The sequence below is a fragment of the Calonectris borealis genome, chromosome 3, assembly GCF_964195595.1.
Source record: "Calonectris borealis chromosome 3, bCalBor7.hap1.2, whole genome shotgun sequence".
NCBI lineage: Eukaryota > Metazoa > Chordata > Aves > Procellariiformes > Procellariidae > Calonectris > Calonectris borealis.
In genome coordinates this window covers 30,357,411-30,375,495 of record NC_134314.1, presented here as the reverse complement: position 1 = coordinate 30,375,495, position 18,085 = coordinate 30,357,411, and the positions used below count along the sequence as shown (strand labels likewise).

The 18,085-nt window shown below is 36.1% G+C and overlaps 1 protein-coding gene across 1 annotated transcript in view; it reads left to right on the top strand.

Annotated features, from left to right (window-relative positions):
- EYS (eyes shut homolog) overlaps positions 1 to 18,085 on the top strand; it is a 958,850-nt gene that overhangs the window by 776,760 nt on the left and 164,005 nt on the right. Inside the window, exons 37-38 of the mRNA XM_075145270.1 lie at positions 1,170 to 1,334; positions 14,307 to 14,460. Coding sequence (XP_075001371.1) covers positions 1,170 to 1,334; positions 14,307 to 14,460 — 319 coding nt within the window. The remainder of the gene's footprint in view (positions 1 to 1,169; positions 1,335 to 14,306; positions 14,461 to 18,085) is intronic.

The following is an 18,085-nucleotide window of genomic DNA, read 5'->3' as shown; positions in this document are numbered from 1 at the left end:
ACCCTCCAAGGGAATTTTTTCATCCCATAGTTTTTTCACTTTCTCCAACAATCCTGATTTTTCCAGACCTACCATTTAGAAACATAACTACTTCTTGCTTTCCATCCTGCCTTTCTTTTGCTGTCAGGTTGTGGTGGTTTTTTTAATGAATGCCCTTTAGCACATGCTCGTTTAACTAGGGGTTTCATTTTGTTCTTTCTTCTTAAGTCCAATAAAAATGGCAGAGAATAAACCATGGGCAGATTTCACAAACAAACAAAAAATTAATAAAGTGAATAAAAATTTTGAAAAAAAAATCCATGTACTAGTCATGTCTATGAGTAATCATCAGTCACAAATCCATTGTATAGTTTTAGTTCATTAAATTAAAAATTTCTTTACAAAAATATTACTTGAACTCAGACTGCTTTTCTTGTTGGTCATTCTTTATTCATATCCCTGGTGATGAATTTAGACAGTCTTCAAGGAGCATTGCTTAACAAGGATGCTTACGGCATCAGGAAGACATTCTGCCTAACCTCAATCAGTTTTACTCTATTTTTTCTTGCTTGAGTGGTATTATTATCACAGTTATGGGGAAAAAAAAACAAAAACATAGTGACAAAGGTAATTAATGCAATAAATGTTGCAAATGTTAAGCCTTCATAGTTAAAATTTTCTCTTGCGATTATTATTTTCAAGACAGGAGTAGTGTAGTGGAAAAATGTATATACTGCCCAATAGCATCCTCATCATGATTTCAAACCCAGAACATTTAAGTATTCTCAAAATGAAGAAAACCTGTGTTTCTTATCTACAACTATAAACCAAAAGTACTTCACAAGGATGTCATAAGAACAAAGTTCTGCACAGACACATCTGTAAAGATGAAAATTTGTGACAAACTTTTGAACTTTATTGCATCTTCTAGCAGAAGTCCCTCCTATAATGGTCTTTTCACTTCTGGTAGTATGCAGATGCTAGAACATTTTCATTTTCTGCATATTTAACTTGAATGTTTGAAATTAAATAAATTTATATGCGTGCTCCGCAAATAATATAGTTGATTACACTATTCACAGGTATTCAGAAGAATGGATATTTTTAAAAGTGTTTTGCTGATTATATTGTATTTTATTACTTTATTTTGTAATAAATTAATAAAATTAACTTTTGGTTGTTCATTTCAGACACAGCACTGTTTTTTCCATCCTTCACTGGAAATTCTTATTTGGAACTACCTTCTCTGACATCTGTATCTGAGGCCAGGACTGCATCTGGGCAGGAAACAAGCAATCTGACGACGCTGTACTTGACAGTGAAAACAACTGCTCTAAATGGCACAATTCTTTACAGTGAGTACCAACGATACTTGAAGCTAAGTATCATTTTTATCTCCTTCAGGTCCTTATTAACTTTAGTGTACATTAGCTGGCATTTCCTATTCAGCAGCAAAATGAGTCATTAAAACGCAGTAGAAGCCTTTTGGTATTCTAATGCATGATGCCTTATAAAATTTGAACCATCGTTCTTTGTGTTCCTCTGGAAAGTTCTTTAATTTATGACTCATTGAGCAAAACATAACTTACAACTGAAAATGCTGCTTCCTGACAAGAAAGAATATAGTAAGCATACGACTCCAGTAATAAGTGTTACAGCTCTAAAATACAAATGTTGAAGAAGTTTTGAGCAATTTATTACAGAGAAACATCTTCTCCATAGTTGGGTTGAGACTCGCTTTTTCTTATAATTGTGATCTTGGTTCAAAAGATTTTTTGACTTGCAGAAGTATCTTAAGTTCTGCAAATTTGCCATATTTCAGAGTATTTACTGTGATTTCACACTTCAGAGTATTCTTTTGTGGTCCCCGGAGAGTATACTTGCAGACTTGGACGTGTCCTTGTTAATACTACATAAGAATGTTGCTTCTTGCCTGCATACTTCATTCCTCAGTATATGGCATGAACTTCTAAGACAGTATGCTTTCCACTAGTGTGCAAGAAAAGTAGGCTTCTCTGCCTATTGAGATTCTCTGCCAATAATTGAATATTCCGTTATATATTTTAGATTCTAATTTCTATCCAAATGGAGAATCTAAAAAGTGAGGTGATTTCTTCCTGAACCCAGGAGGAACTAGAAAAATATGTTTGTGCAATCTATGTCATAGATTTACTCCACAAAGACAAAATCATTAGGAGCATTCTCTGTTCACTGCAGCTTCCTAGGCTTTGTCTACACAAAGAAATCTTCTTGATTTAATATAAATTATTTCAATTAATTTTTGTTATTTTTATATTAGTCTGGAAGTAATATATGTGAATTCACCTGCACTATGTAAATATTTATAAGCCAGGGTTAAAAGTAGTATAAGTTTCATGGCATTATTTAATTGTGCCTTTTATTATTATCTGTATAACACTTTCTTTAGATGTAAAACACTGTAGCCCCAAATTGAAGATTTATGTTTACTGCTTTTCAAAATGCTATCTCAGATCCTCATATGTTATAGCTGGGCTGTTGCTTCAGCTGCCTAAGCCTCATGGCTGCAGAATTTGCTAAGAATCATGGCTAAGTGGTGATGTGGCAGTTCTTTATGTTGAAGTGTTTTATACTTGTTAGTTATTTCAATTTCAAGAGGAGTTATTTGTCCTTCAAGAAGAATTCAAGGAAGGTCACTGGAAGTACTTTGAATATATTTGGCATTTAATGATTTTGTTTGCCTTGTCACTGCAAAGTAGTTGGCTTCCAGCCAAAGTTAAAGTAAAGCTTGCTATCTACCCATAAACCCTAATGAATAAGCATGTTTGTTAAAAAAAAAAAATATCCAACATGGAAGTTTCTCTCCTATTCTCATTTCTGAAAACCAGGATAAGCATACTGTATTCCTACAACCAGAGCCAAATTTGTTTCTATCACTACTTGTTGGAAAAGATTTTGATCTGAAAGTAGTAAATTTATGAAGCTGGGGAGGGATGGTAGTTAGAGTAGCTTTGAAACAGAATTTGCAGTGCTGGATGCTGTTTGCCTAGTTTACTAGGCAACTCAATTATTTTACACATAGACAATATGCTTATCTTTGCAAATATCAAATGTGCAAAATTTGTAACTGAAAATCAAATTCCAACTCTTTCACTATCTATGTTTTCCCATAATTACAAACAAATATAAAATACTTGCTTCTCCATTGCATTTTATGCAGAAATTACATAAAGATGAACAGTATATCCTCTCCTTTTTGTTTCCATCCAGCTACACAAGACAGAGTTACAACTTAAGCTTTAGTTAGTAGCAGGTGTTCCACACTTTTGTTCACAATCATCATTTAAAATGGAAATGCATTGAAAGGCATATTAAACTTGATAATTTTTTTAGGAGATGTCTCTGCCTTTTCTTTTTAGGTTTCTGCAATTGTCAGGTGAGAGCTAGCCTGTACTTGGAATTAATGGGCTCTTTAGAGTAGTGTTGAGAATCAGAAATGAGTGTTATCTTGAGCTTTCACACTGTGATATAAATCTATGTGGGCTGTGGAATTTCTGCATTGCTCCTTGTAAGTTTTCAAATTGTTTTAAGAAACCTAGACATTGTCACATTTTATATGTTTAGTTCTGATCAGCTGGTATGATAAGGCAGGTAATCTGCACATACTTCATATGTCTCACAAGTGTGGTTGAGTACTTTGGGTAGACAATGTTTGGAGATTTGAGTATCTTAGGCAACATGGGATGAAGCATGCATATTGCCTTAGCATTATGTACTGAGAGCTTAGGTGCAGCTGAAATGATGCTGTGAAAGGAAGAGAGGGTGTGGATGCCTTCTTCGTGTACCAAGGGAGAAGACCACAGTAGGCATAATTGATAGCTGTATTATGCTCCTTAATTTCATTCTCTGTATCCCAGTGAATCTGCTTCTACCATTGTTTTTATAAAAAAAAAGGTACTGATTTAACAAAAATATAGTTCCCTTATGCCTGATTCAGTTACATGGATACAAATACTGGATAATTCTAGGGACATTTTGATGTTACTTTGTATTTAATCAGTGCAAAATAAACCCCACCAAATTAGGTGGAGGTACTGTCAATTTAAAATATTCAAAATCATACGAAATATATTCAGGATGCTGCTGCCTCAAAGTAAATTCTGTAGTCTTTCTCAGATTATGTCCTTATAATTGAGTTTCTGGTTTTGAATATCAGAGAAAAATATTAATGTTCCTAAATTGCATTTAATCAGAGAAAAGTTACTTTCATGTGTACGAGTACACAAAATCTTTCAGTACCAGAAGTAGAAACTAATGCTTTTTTCTCCTACCAAACATGAAATTTAAAAGCTAGTAGTCCACCATGAAACTTAGAGCCAATCACACATTGCAGAAAATCTCAAAAGGAATACTGACAGTGAGAAAAAATATTTTTAAACTGCTGGCCAAAATGATTCTGTGGCTTTTCAATCTTCTAGTTCTGCAGGAGTAACAGGTGTACATTTGGGGCAAAAGTCTCTTATTTTAAAAGTAAAGAAAAATAGTATCAGGAAGAAGAGTAAAACTTAGAGAATTTTGTTGCACAAGGTTGTATTTCATAAATCCAAGCTAGTCCACTATTTAACCAGTTTAATATTATCATATTAAAAGCATTCATTGTGTTTTTAGAGCGAAAAGTAATACATAATGTACACTTCATAATTTGTATCTCTTTCTTTGTCAATACAATGAAAGGCTCCTAGGAAATTCTGAGGAAGTAGCAGTGGTTAGAGGCCTTCAGTTCCTGCTTACCACACTCCCATAAGTCCTCTCACAGATTTCAATGGAAATTGCTTTTTTGAGTATTTTTTAAAATGAAAGTGGTTTTGATGTTATAATTTCCTTTCCTTAGTGAACCACAGAATTTTAAATATTCTAGGAGAAAAAACTTTGAAGCTGTGTCAGAAGGGTTTGCATGGAATGCTCCTACCATAGTTATTCTAGAAGAGTGTTTTTTCTGTATGCCAACCTCACCTTTACCTTCTTTATACAGTTCCAGAGCACGTAAATTGTGTTTAGCTTATATATTTTTTTTTCCTAACCTTTATTCAATTTATTGTTCTTTACTTCCATTTTAAACTTCTCCAGTAACATATGTTACTGTAAAAAAATATGTTTATGACTCTATATGGAAATATAATTTCATATCAGTGGGGAATGGAATGATTTTCACAAGTTTTCATCAGGTGGTAAAAATGTTTTGTCATCCTTTTATTAGAAATTTTATAAATAGTAGATGTACAGTGGAAGGAGAAGCAAGAAAATGGGCTTCTTAGTAGGCCCTTGTCTCTTGGGTTCTGGTGAGTGCAAGGATTAAGATTTTGATCTTAAGATTTTCTGATGGATGCTTTAAAATCAAGTTTTCAAACATAATGTTCCATTTTGCTAGAACTTATGCTTAAGAAACTGATGTCATTCCAAAGAATATTTCAACTCCAATACTTAAGTCAAAAATTGAAAGGTACATTTTCATAATATGCAGAAATTATACATGAAAATTTGTCATTTGCATATTAGCAAAGATGCCATTTTTACTTATTTTCCCACATACCTTCGCAAAGGTATTCACTTTTCAGATCAGAAAATGTCTACACAGGTGTATAAATTTGATTCTCTGATGTGGGTAGAGCAATTATCTGTGAAGGTAAAGACTAAAAAAATTCCAAAGAGAAAACATATTTATTCTTTTTACTGGCCTCTCAAATATTTATATTTCCTGTGTATGTTTGTCTTGTTTGTTGAACTCCTTTGAGCTGCCTAGTGATTGCTGTTGGGTTTGTATAATGTTTCTTACTAAAATCTGCAGATTTGTACTTCCCTCTGTCTGAACCCCTGACTTATGTAGGAAAATACACATGGCAGGTAAGGCTGGCCATCTCACAGCAGGTTCTGCTCTTAAAAGAAAGCTACATCTTAAGAACAATAATATGTAACAGACCATGGCAGAACAGAAGTAAAATCGGTATTTAAGAATACCGATTCTTAACAGAATGCAGCAGAACAGAAGTAAAATCGGTATTTAAGAAGAAAATTTAAGCATTCTATACTGTCTGAACAAGCCCTTGAATTTCTGTGGCCCATGTAAAGAAGACTGTAATAAGGAAAGGGAAATGATTATGTGCCATGAGATTCAGGCAGTGAAAAATGAGTACACTTTCTTTTGTTATGGAGTATAGATTTATAAATGCCTTTTCAATCTTTTTTGAAAAGAACTGGGAATATGTAATAGAAATACATATTTTTAATGGATTTAGGGGACATAGCTGACTTGTAACCTGGTGGTAATTAATAATAATTCTAAAGATTGTGCGATTCTCAGTGAACTTCTATGTTTCTGTAAATGCTGTTAATCAAAGTGTATATCTGGATCTTCGGTGGAAAAAAAAGATTTTTTTTTTTTCAATACAACTAAAAAACATTGGTTTGTTCTCCTGATTAACTGACTTGAATTATTAGTCTCATAATAGAAGGTATTTTCTTTTCTAGATAATGTACTCATCCTGCATCTAACCTAATAGCTGTTCAGCTATCAGTTCTTACTTTCTGTGGAAAATGGTTAATATAATGGTTTTGAGGTGTTTACAGAGATTTTGTTACAGCAGTATTTGAGCACTTCACATTCTTTAGAACATTTATCTTTGCACTTTCTGGAAAGACAGAGTGGTGTTAGTGGAGAACCTGAAAATGAACTCATTTTCTTTCCAGTTATCCATATCTGAGACCTCTGCGGACTGTGTCACAGCTCCCTTCTTGTCCCTTCATGCACTGAGAGAGAGGGAAGAAGGGATGGTCAGGATGCAGTGGTATGAGTTCAGTTCTCACCCTGACACTGAGCTGGGACAGCTCCAGGAACTTGGGATAATTTTTACATGATTTCTAGCAGTCATTGTACTCACTTTTTCTTTGTTGGTTCCCAGTAACACATCATACTTGCATTCCTATTCCTCTTGTTACCCCTAAAATGGGGTTTTACCTGACTTGCAAGATTCCACTCTTTTAGTGACCAGTAGGTTTTCTTCTAAGGTTAGGTTTCTGCTAAGATAAGAAAAAATAATTTGGATCTCTTCCTGGCTGTTGAACACAGACACAGAAAGTAGTGGAGGACTGCACGTCTTGTAGAACTCTGATACTGTATTTAACATTAATTACATCTTTGCTTTACATTTTTTTGCATTACATCAAGAAGCTCAACATGACGTGGCAATGTGCACTCACAGCCCAGGAAGCCAACCGTATCCTGGGCTGCATAAAAAGAAGCGTGGCCAGCAGGTCGAGGGAGGTGATTCTCTCCCTCTACTCTGCTCTCGTGAGACCCCACCTGGAGTACTGCATTCAGCTCTGGGGCCCCCAACATAAGATGGACATGGACCTCTTGGAGTGAGTCCAGAGGAGGGCCACGGAGATGATCAGAGGGATGGAGCACCTCTCCTATGAAGACAGGTTGAGAGAGTTGGGATTGTTCAGCCTGGAGAAGAGAAGACTCTGGGGAGACCTCATAGCAGCCTTCTAGTACCTGAAAAGGGCCTACAAGAAAACTGGAGAGGGACTTTGTACAAGGGCATGTAGTGGTAAGACAAGGGGTAATGGCTTTAAACTGAAAGAGGGTAGATTTAGTTTAGATATAAGGAAGAAATTCTTCACTATGAGGGTGGTGAGGTCCTGGAACAGGCTGGCCAGAGTAGTTGTGGATGTCCCATCCCTGGAAGTGTTCAAGGCCAGGTTGGTTGGGGCTTTGAGCAGCCTGGTCTATTGGAAGGTGTCCCTGCCTATGGCAGGGGGGTTGGAGCTAGATGATCTTTAAGGTCCCTTCCAACCCAAACCATTGTATGATTCTGTGATTCTATGATTCTATGATTTCTACTTAGTCATCCTCAGGCTCTTTCCCCTTTCTATAGCACCAGTTTCTTTCTCTTATTTTTGATTTTTCTTTTTTGTTCTATGTCTCTCTGGTAGTTAGATTCCTTTTCAAATAATACAAATGTTTGCTATGAGTGTCCATATAAATATCCTTATTTAGTTTTACATGAATGTAAAATACAATGTTATATATATTTGTAAAATAAAAATCTCTCCAGTGTTTTATGAATGAATACTCTGTGCATATACAGATTATCCAGAATTTTGTAATTTATTATTTCTGTATGCAGGCACCAAGCTCTTCTGTAGTTCTGTCAGATAAACATAATATCCTTTATGAGTTCATATGCTCCCTCTGTTCTTCCTTCATCCCTGTTTTTTGCTCCTTGCTCTGTCTTTCATCTTCCCTTCTAACGGTTTCAAAAGAGAAGCTGCTGTTGTCGGCTCTGCTTCTTTTAATAGCAGCACAACTCCTGCTTCTACTGCTGCTTTTTTGAAGCTGTGCTACCATCAAACAGCTGAGAAATGAACTGTCAGCAGAAAGTCATCTTGAGACTAGTGCACTCACTAAGTACAAGAACTACAGAATTATAAAAAAGGGTTAATGTTCCTGACATTTTCATATTCTGTATATATTAATATACTGTATATATTAATATACTGATGTTAGCAATAGCTCCATAATTAAGGTTGCATTAAGTTTCACACATTCATGAAGCAAAAATCCTCTGTCTTTGTCAAAAGCATTTTTAAAAATAGGAAGAAAATCACAGTGGTCTGCTTTTTTCAGGTCTATTTTACTAGAAAATAATTACACTTTTTTTTTTTTTTAAATTAGTCCACTTTCAGATCATTCATTTTACAAACACACCTGATTTTACCAGGTGGTGATGAGGTTACATCTATTTCACTGGCAGATAATTAGTAAACATTTAATTACAGTGAGAAATCTCAGACAAGATGTTTTGATTTACAAATGGATTTAAATCAGAAAGTATCCATAAGAAGAATATTTAAGTCAGAATCTTAAGGGAAAACGTAAAAGGATTAAAACTTGGATCTATCTTTACCTAGTATACCAGCCAGTGAGGATCAAAAAAGGAATCTGTGCCTTCTCCACTTGTTCACATTCATGCATATTAAAATAAAGAGAATTGAATACTTAAAAGTACCAATGCATTGTTGTAATACCTTTTAGCAGTTAATGTAAATACATATATAAAAATATATATAAGAAAAATAAAATATGTATATACAGAAAACAAGCCTGCTTATGGGCTAACTTAGAATATGAGAATCAGTAACTATGCTGGGCACGTCACTTTATTAAATTGCACCATATTGTTGTTGAAAAGCATTTTCCTATTTAATAACTTTATTAGCAAGGATTTTATCAATGGTTGGTTGAGAGTAACAAATACTAAGGACTAACTGTTGTTTGTAGAGGCTGCCAAAAATGATTGTCTGTTAAAAACATGGGGAAAGAGATAAGATATAAGTGTTTTATAGAAAATCACTATCTATGTCAGAAATAAAGAAACTAATCCAAGAAGAACTGGTTTGTACACCATTTTTATAAACCATCATCTGTTTTAATGCAAAGACAAATGTACTTGCTTTCTTAATAATGATGTTTTCCCTAATTATTTTCAGTAGGTATTTAAGAAGTAGACAAATGGTAACAGTCGATGGACTAAAAACATCTGGATTTTCTGCAGTTACCTTATCTTTAAATTATTGGCAGAATGTGAGATTTCTCTTTAAATATGTCAGGAGAAAAAGTTTGAAAAGATACAAAATCGTTACATTTGTGCCAATAAAGATTAGCCAACATTTGAGAAATATTTCTTTGTTGAATACAGTATGCATTCTTACAATTTTTTATTCTATTGCTTATTGGTTTTACTTGTTTGCATGATTTAATTTCATCAACACGTCAAAGCAAATTGTGATATTTAACCACAAAGCAAAATAAATTGCAAGTGGTCATAAAAAAATGATACAGTTATGAAGTTTTACTTCATCATTTTCACTTTTAACAGAGTCAGCATAATGCTGTTCACAATCCCTTCCAGGAGGGATTGTTTAACTTCTACTATATATGGTATTCTATAACTCCTGACAATTGGATTTCAGATATCACAGCCCATGTTTATAGCATTCCTTAAGGACACCAGCTCCTTTTTCATAAGCTGTGCTCATAAATTATTTTCCTGTGCTCTCAGAAGCTCTGTTCCCCAGATCTACCCATATTCTACTTACCCTCCTAAAACTAAAGATGGCCCTTTCAGGCAATTCAGTCATAGTCTATTTGTCTTTTATTTCAGCTGGCATTCTCAAACAGAACATTTCACAGTATCCTTCCACTGTGTCAGAATGTGTTTTTTGCCTAATAAAGCTTCATCCCATAGCTTAATGGACATTTAAATCTGTCTTCTCTAGATAGGCAGCCATTTGAGCCCAGCGGCCACTTGCTTGCCATCATACTGATGTACGAAAATAACCTTCCAGCTTGCAGTTTCCTGTGAAAGAATGATTGCTGAGATCTGGTTTGTTTGACCTGATCCCCTCACATAATCTCTACTAAGATCAAGATAAGTTACCCCTAGTATGAGATTTTTTACTCAGATGGTTCCTGATCTCTGTTCCAAAACCTGTCTATTTTGCTTAAGACTTAGGCTTTTCCTATGAAGGCAACTTCCCGCCATATAGGCTAGGTAGCATATGCACTTTTACATTGCCAGAACAAAATTCTTCAGAGGAACACTGCCTCCTCATGTTCACTGTAGAAAGATTTAAAGGACTGTCCTTTCAAAGGATCTCATACCACCTAGAAGATAATATGAAGAATGATATTAGTCACCTGTAAGCGTGACTTATAAGCACACCCTAGACTAAAATTCAAGCATAACACTTGCTGAGGTTTCAAGGAGTAATGCTACCTTTGGGGGAGCTGTCCCAAATTTTTTACTTTACTACTAATAACGAGGACCTTCTTCCAAGTTTTCACAGGTGGACAATGTGAATGGACAGACAGAGTCACTGGGAGAAGAGAAATAAGCTATTCATCTGTAACTTCACTTCTCCAAGACATTGTCAGTATATATATTTACAATCCTCCCCCACTTCATTCTCTCTGAATTCAATGTAACTTACAGATTTACTTATTGACAGAAATTGGAAATGCCTAGAACAGCATGTGCAGGGACGGGGGAAGAAGATAAGGAAACAAATGATGCAAGATGTGCATATCAGCTATGCTAGGGTTAAAAAGCAGTGACTTTTTTAACAATGATGGTGCAATATATTTTGAAAGAGAATTATCAAACTATTGAAGAAGGAAATCATAAAAGCTAAAGGCATAAAATCCAGTCAAATTAAAGAATCTTTGGAGTTAATTAGGTATTCAGAATACAAAATACGTTTAAGCATAAAAAATTTTCAGTAGGTCATCAGGATTTGTAACAGTCTGAAGAAACCCTGTGTTGATTAGAAAGCTTCTCTCAAGGAGGGAGTTTACGTTGTGAATAGTTTCTGCTATGAACTACACAAAAGCAAATGATCAGGAAGTTGCAAGCATCTGTTGCCTCTCTCTATCTGCTAAAATATATTACCTTTTTCTTTCTGTTTTGTCCTCCAAATTAAAGTTGATAATTTTCTCTTTACAAATTAGTAGGTTTTCCAGCAAGGAGCTGTCCCAAGTACACCCACATTCTTTATACCTTTCTGAATAAAAATGTTAAGGGATGTTCTAAGCTGTGGCCACCTCCAGCAGCTCCAGGCCTGGGACTCCTACTCAGCTGCTGGAACCCAGCCCAGAGACTCAGGGGTCTCCATCCCAGGCTGATGGACATGGCTGCTGCTTTCCCATTTGCAGGTTAAACCATACGAAGTTAAGCATGTATCCCAGAGACACACAGACGTGCACACATGCAGACACACACAGAACATGACACGGCTGGCTACATAGGCTGCCACAGGCAAGGCACTGCCTTCAACAGCACCTGCCTAGAGGACTCACATAAAACATGACTGTAGAAAGCCAAGTTCTCTCCTCCTCTCTGGCTGGTAGAGATGGAAGTCCACTAGCGAAGACACACACATGACACTTGCTAGATTTACAAGCACATGCACGTTCATAGATCCCCCAAGTACCAGCATGCCCCCCTGTGCCCATCCCATACCCCTGCCCAGATCCCAGGCCTTCTTACCCACCCCACGGGTCTCCTACTCGCTGGCTCACGGACAGTTGCATGCACTCACGCACCCGTCCCCCAGGCACTCCACACTTGGGGGTCCCCCAGGCACTCCACACTTGGGGGTCCCCCAAATACCAGCATGGACCCTCTACCTATCTGATACCCATGCTTGGATCTGGGGCCTCCTACCTGCAGGTAGCACATCTTGAAGTTTGCTAGCGAATACACTCACCTACACTCAGAAGCTGGCATGAGGCACACAGGTTGGGACCCATGGTCCCACTCCAGCCACTGGCGCTGAGTCCCTTGCTCACCTCACTCACACCAGTCGCTCCCAGTGACTGGCAGCTGAGACCCTCACCCAGACCAGTAACTAGTACTGAAAGCCTCACTGGCTGCAGTTGCTGGCACCACAGGCCCAGGGGTGCCTACACCCTTGGTCTGACTCCAGTAGCTGGCACCAAACCCACTCACACTCGTCCCCCCAGTAGCAGGCATTTAGTCCTTGCAGCACTCTGACATGTGGGATAGAGAGTGAGATTACACAGGTAGTTAAGAAAGGATTTAATAAGAAGACAGGACAGACTGTGGTGATCAGGTGCAGGGCTTAGTCAGACAAGCATGCTGACTGTTTTACATGCAACCCTCCCCTTTTATACCCCTTCAGGTCTATTTCTCCTTTGTTCTTCCCCAGTTCTCTGTACACATTGCCTCATTGGTTTGCATAGTTCCACCAACACAACCCTCCCCCAGTATCCCAGACCCCCAGGTTTTCACCCTTCTCAGTTGCAAAGTCCAGGTTGGCACTCTTTGAAGTGATGCCTGAAGTTTCTTGTTAGCCCATCCATTAGTGTGACTGACAAGATTGGTTTCTTGTCATTGTTTCTGTTACTTTTTGTTTGTCACATCTGTGTTTTGCTTGACAGGGTCCTCAATCAGATAATCTTACTGAAATAAGCATTCCCACACTCTGCTTGCCCATACTAGTTAGTGTAACCAACCAGGTTTGGTTCTTGTTACTGTCTCCATTTGTTGGTCAGGTTTGTGCCTCTGCATGTTTTGGTTTCCCCCTTTTCCTTATCATCCCATTTGACAAGGTTGTTGACCAAATAACCTTACGGAAGCATACCCTCATAAAAAGTTTATTTGTACAGTGTGTGTGTTGTGTGTTTTTTCTCAACTCAGCTACAGACAACGGATAGGAGATGTGCTCCAGACAAGATGGAGGATTAGATACAGATATGATTCTGGAACTCAAGGTTCCAGGTTTCCAAACATTACGATTCTGGAATTTAAAAAGAACATGGTAAACTTATGGTCAAAAACTGCTGAACAAATATATGCAGTAAATTCAATTTAATGACCTAGCTTTTGAGTCTTTTTTACTTCAGTTAAATATAGTAAAATATAGTGCAAAACCCAGATTGTCTTAAAGCGGAGTAAAAATCCTAAACTGGAACTGTGTCTTACCTTTTATGAGAAATAAATACATTACATTCAAAGGGCAAATTCATAAAAAAAAACCTGTCCAAAATTATTTGCAATCGTAGTTATCAGTTCTTTTTTTAGTAGACGAACCATGTGCTATCCATCATTTAAATAGAAATATTTTGCTGTCATATTTACAATATACTATTTAGTGGAAATGAATAAAGATTGAAAGATTTTTTTAAAATGTCTTTTTATTCTTAGTTTGAACTGTACAAGTTACACAGTATGTCTGTTTTGTAGATAACTATTCTCATTAAGTCTGAAATGTATCATTAATTGGGAAAGGTGAATTGTTCGTAATCTTTACAGAGATTATAAGAAAGAGGAGATTTTGTCTTATAATTTTTGTTTTCTATAATATGCTTGAAAAGCTGAATGAAATAGTAAATCATGATATTATAGTATTTTTGTGATTCTTTTTTTTTTATTGTCACCTTTGTCACCTTAATGATACTGCTAGATATATAGAGAACTTCACCTTCAATTAATGTAAAGATCTTCTTAGGGTTTATGCAGCTACAGTGGTATAAAAGTAAATTTTGTCTTTTTGTTATTTTCTTTTACTTTGACCTGTTATCAGTTATTGATACAGAGTTTAATTTTATTCTCACAGTCACTCAAGCAGAGGCCTGTATTTAGATAGAAGACTCCTCAATGTCACAATAGGCATTATGACTGGCAATGGCCTTCCAGTAGTGTGGAATATTTTTGGAAGGTCCTACACTTTCAGAAGTGTGACTGTCTCCATTTTTGTTTTCAAAGCTAATGAAAGGAATTTTGGAGAACAGTTTCTTCACTTGTATCTTGTGGAGGGAAGACCAACAGTTCGATTCAGCTGTGGAAACTCTCAGAACATTCTGGCTGTATCCATCAATCAATCCATTAGCAAGGGTATACCCATCCCTATCACAATAAGGTAAGAACTTACCACCGTGTTACACTAAAGACTTTTAGTCATATATATTGAGCAATAAAGTGTGACTTCATTTTTTTTTGACAATAAAAAGACAAGTCATATTGGAAAGCAAAATTGTATGCATATTTGGAAACCTTTTTCATAAGGTAGTGTCCTTGACTGAAAATATATTTTAGTTCACACAGATTAGTTCAGTTGAGAGACTGAACTTGGAGAGACCTTTGGAGAACTGTTGTGGTTTAACCCAGCAGGCAGCCAAGCATCACACAGCTGCTCGCTCACTCTGCCCCCCTGCATGGGATGGGGGAGAGAATAATAAAAAAAAAAAGTAAAATTTCTGGATTGAGATAAAGACAGTTTAATAGAACAGAAAAGGAAGGGAAAATAATAGTAATAATAATAATAATGATAGAATATAAAAAATGAGTGATGCACAATGCAATTGCTCACCACCCGCTGACCGATGCCTAGGCAGTCCCCAAGCAGCGTTCGCTACTTCCCAGACCATGCCTTCTAGTTTCTATGCTGGGCATGACATCGTATGGTATGGAATACCCCTTTGGCCGGTTGGGTTAGCTGTCCCGGCTGTGCTCCCTCTCAGCTTCTTGTGCACCTGGCAGAACATGGGAAGCTGAAAAGTCCTTGTACACACTACTTAACAACAACTAAAACATCAGTGTGTTATCAACATTATTCTCATACTAAATCCAAAACACAGCACAATACCAGCTACTAAGAAGAAAATTAACTCTATCCCAGCCAAAACCAGGACAAGAACTTATGAATCATTTGAACTCCAGACACTTTTACAGATACAGATGAAGTCATTTTGAGAACTGAAACAATTTAAACATAACGTTGGAGGTTACAAATGGGTAGCTCATAATTTATGCTTATTAATTTGCACATTAAATAGATTAGATTTGTCATCAGAATCCTAGTGCTAAATATAGTACTAATTTATTGTTCAATTTTAAGATGAAAAATTAAAAATGGGCATGCTAACAACATCTCACAGTACAGTAAGCTGTTGTATCTACATATGCAACAGTACTGTCAGCAGTATACAATAGAGGCTGACCAGTACTGTCATTTTTCATCCAGTACGCGCAATAGTTCACAGAATGGTTAACTTATAATTTTGGAATAGGTATTGGTATTATGCCTTGGTAATGGATTAACTCTTTTCCACTCATGCAATTTCACATGTACAAGTTAGGAAAAAGGTAAGAATTAAATAATATAAATGTTGTGTTATATTTATATTAGTAACATTAAAATAAGGGTAAAGTATTTAATGTTTACTTTAAAAATATTTTAGAAATAATTCTGATGCCCATATAAAATTTCAAGTTAGCATGATGAAGATATTATTTTATTTATTACATAGTTAAAGTATCAGAGCTAATTGTTGCACCTGAACTGTAAGCATTTGTGATGTGAGGAAACTCATTGCACAAGTTACTAAATTAAAGGTAGTTTTGGCTAGGACCATTTTTGCTGTTAGGGGATGTGAAGGAGACTGCAAAAATTAACCTGAAACATGCACATCAGAGTTCCCAAAATTTCCTTCTTACTACCAAAAAAGGAAAATAAAAGCATCATCTGAAGATTTTTGTATTCACCTTCTGAACTGTTTCTGTATGATGTAAATGTTGCAAAATTCTAAAATGCTGCTCATGACAGGAGGTTTGATGAGCTCAGTATTGTAGAGTAGATTGGTATGGGGAGAAGAGACTGTTCAGGCTTTTTTTTTGTTAGTTTTTATGCTCACCCCATAAGCTTTACCATATTTTTTTAGAAACAAACTTGTTAGAATATAAATATAAAACCTCATTTCAATATATGAAAGGATGAAAGGATCTACCATGTAAGAAACTGTTTCATTTCCATCTTATATTTCTTTTCAGCCACAGGTCTGTACATTACTCTTATGCTCTTATGTTTAAAACACATTTTTTCCTTTTATTCTGTATTAGTATTGATGCCTAGTATTAATGAAGCAAAGTCACATAGCATACATTCAAATCTAAGTACTTGTTAGCTGACAGTGTGTTAATCTATTTTAGGATTTTTGTACAAATTGTAAATGTATATAAAAATTACCAAGAAAATTCTATCCGTTCCTCTCTCTAGGAGCCAGCAGATAAAGAATTTTTTTCTGTTAGAAGATACTTGATAGCAGTATACAGCTCATTATTAATAAACAATTCTAAGTTTGTTTTTTAATCTCAGAGACTACTCTTGTGTGAGACATTCGTCAGCTAATTGTCTGCACTGTATTAGCTGTGTGTCGTGGTTTAAACCCAGTCAGCAACCAAACACCACAGCCATTCGCTCATTCTCCCCCCGCAGTGGATGGGGGAGAGAATCTGAAGAGCAAAAGAAAGAAAACTCGTGGGTTGAGATAAGAACAGTTTAATAATTGAAATAATAGTAATAGTAATAGTAATAGTAATAGTAATAGTAATAGTAATAAATTGTAATGAAAAGTAAAACAAGAGAGAAAGAGAGAGAGGAACAAAACCCAGGAAAAACAAGTGGTGCAACTGCTCACCATCCACTGACCAACTCCCAGCAAGTCCCTGAGCAGCGATCGCTGCTCCCCAGCCAGCTCCCCCCAGTTTATATACTGAGCATGACATCATATGGTATGGAATATCCCTCTGGCCAGTTTGGATCAGCTGTCTTGGCTGTGCCCCCTCCCAGCTTCTTGTGCACCCGGCAGAACATGGGAAGCTGAAAAGTCCTTGACTTATGTAAGCATTACAACTACTTAACAACAACTAAAACATCAGTGTGTTATCAACCTTATTCTCATACTAAATCCAAAACACAGCACTATGCCAGCTACTAGGAAGAAAATTAACTCTATCCCAAGCCAAAACCAGGACACTGTGGTAGTGTTGTCTCTGCTTCATAAGATTAAGACATTAAAATGCTGTACAGATTTCAAAGCCTAATAATATCTTAGCAACAAATACAGCTAAATGGCATTGAAAAGATTGAATCTAGTTATAGAGTTCGATTTCACACTGAAAAATAAATTTATTTCCCTCTTTTTTACCCTAAAAGTAACACCTGTACATTATGGCTCCATATTGTTACACTAAAAAGTAATGTCAGTTCAATTTACACATTACCTTTGTTTACTGGAATTTATACTGCTATCTTTAGAACAGTGGTATACTAAATAACTTGCAAGGTGTGATTGTAGACTGTGACTGGCAGGGATTTACATTCATCTGAGTTTATGGGCTTGGCCTTCAAAATGGCTAGTGATTATTCTTGTGAGTCCTTCTAAAATATAGAGAAAGCAGTATATCCTTCACCAAGCAGCAATAAAATTGTAATCCTTCAGCAATCATCTTTAACCTCTGCCAAAGAAAAAAGCAAACTTGACAAGGCATTTGTGGCCCCCCAGGATCCTGTATCATAGGCTATAAAATATGAATCCAGACAAAACTGTTGATTTATGTTCTTTTAGTGGCTGTTGAAGATAGATAACTCTATTTGTATGTTTTACCTGCAAAATTATTGAGGTTTTTCCCCTGTAATGCAGGAAAAGAGACAAAGACTGGAATAACTAACTATTTTTGTTACTGTTAGAAAATGCTTCAATTGG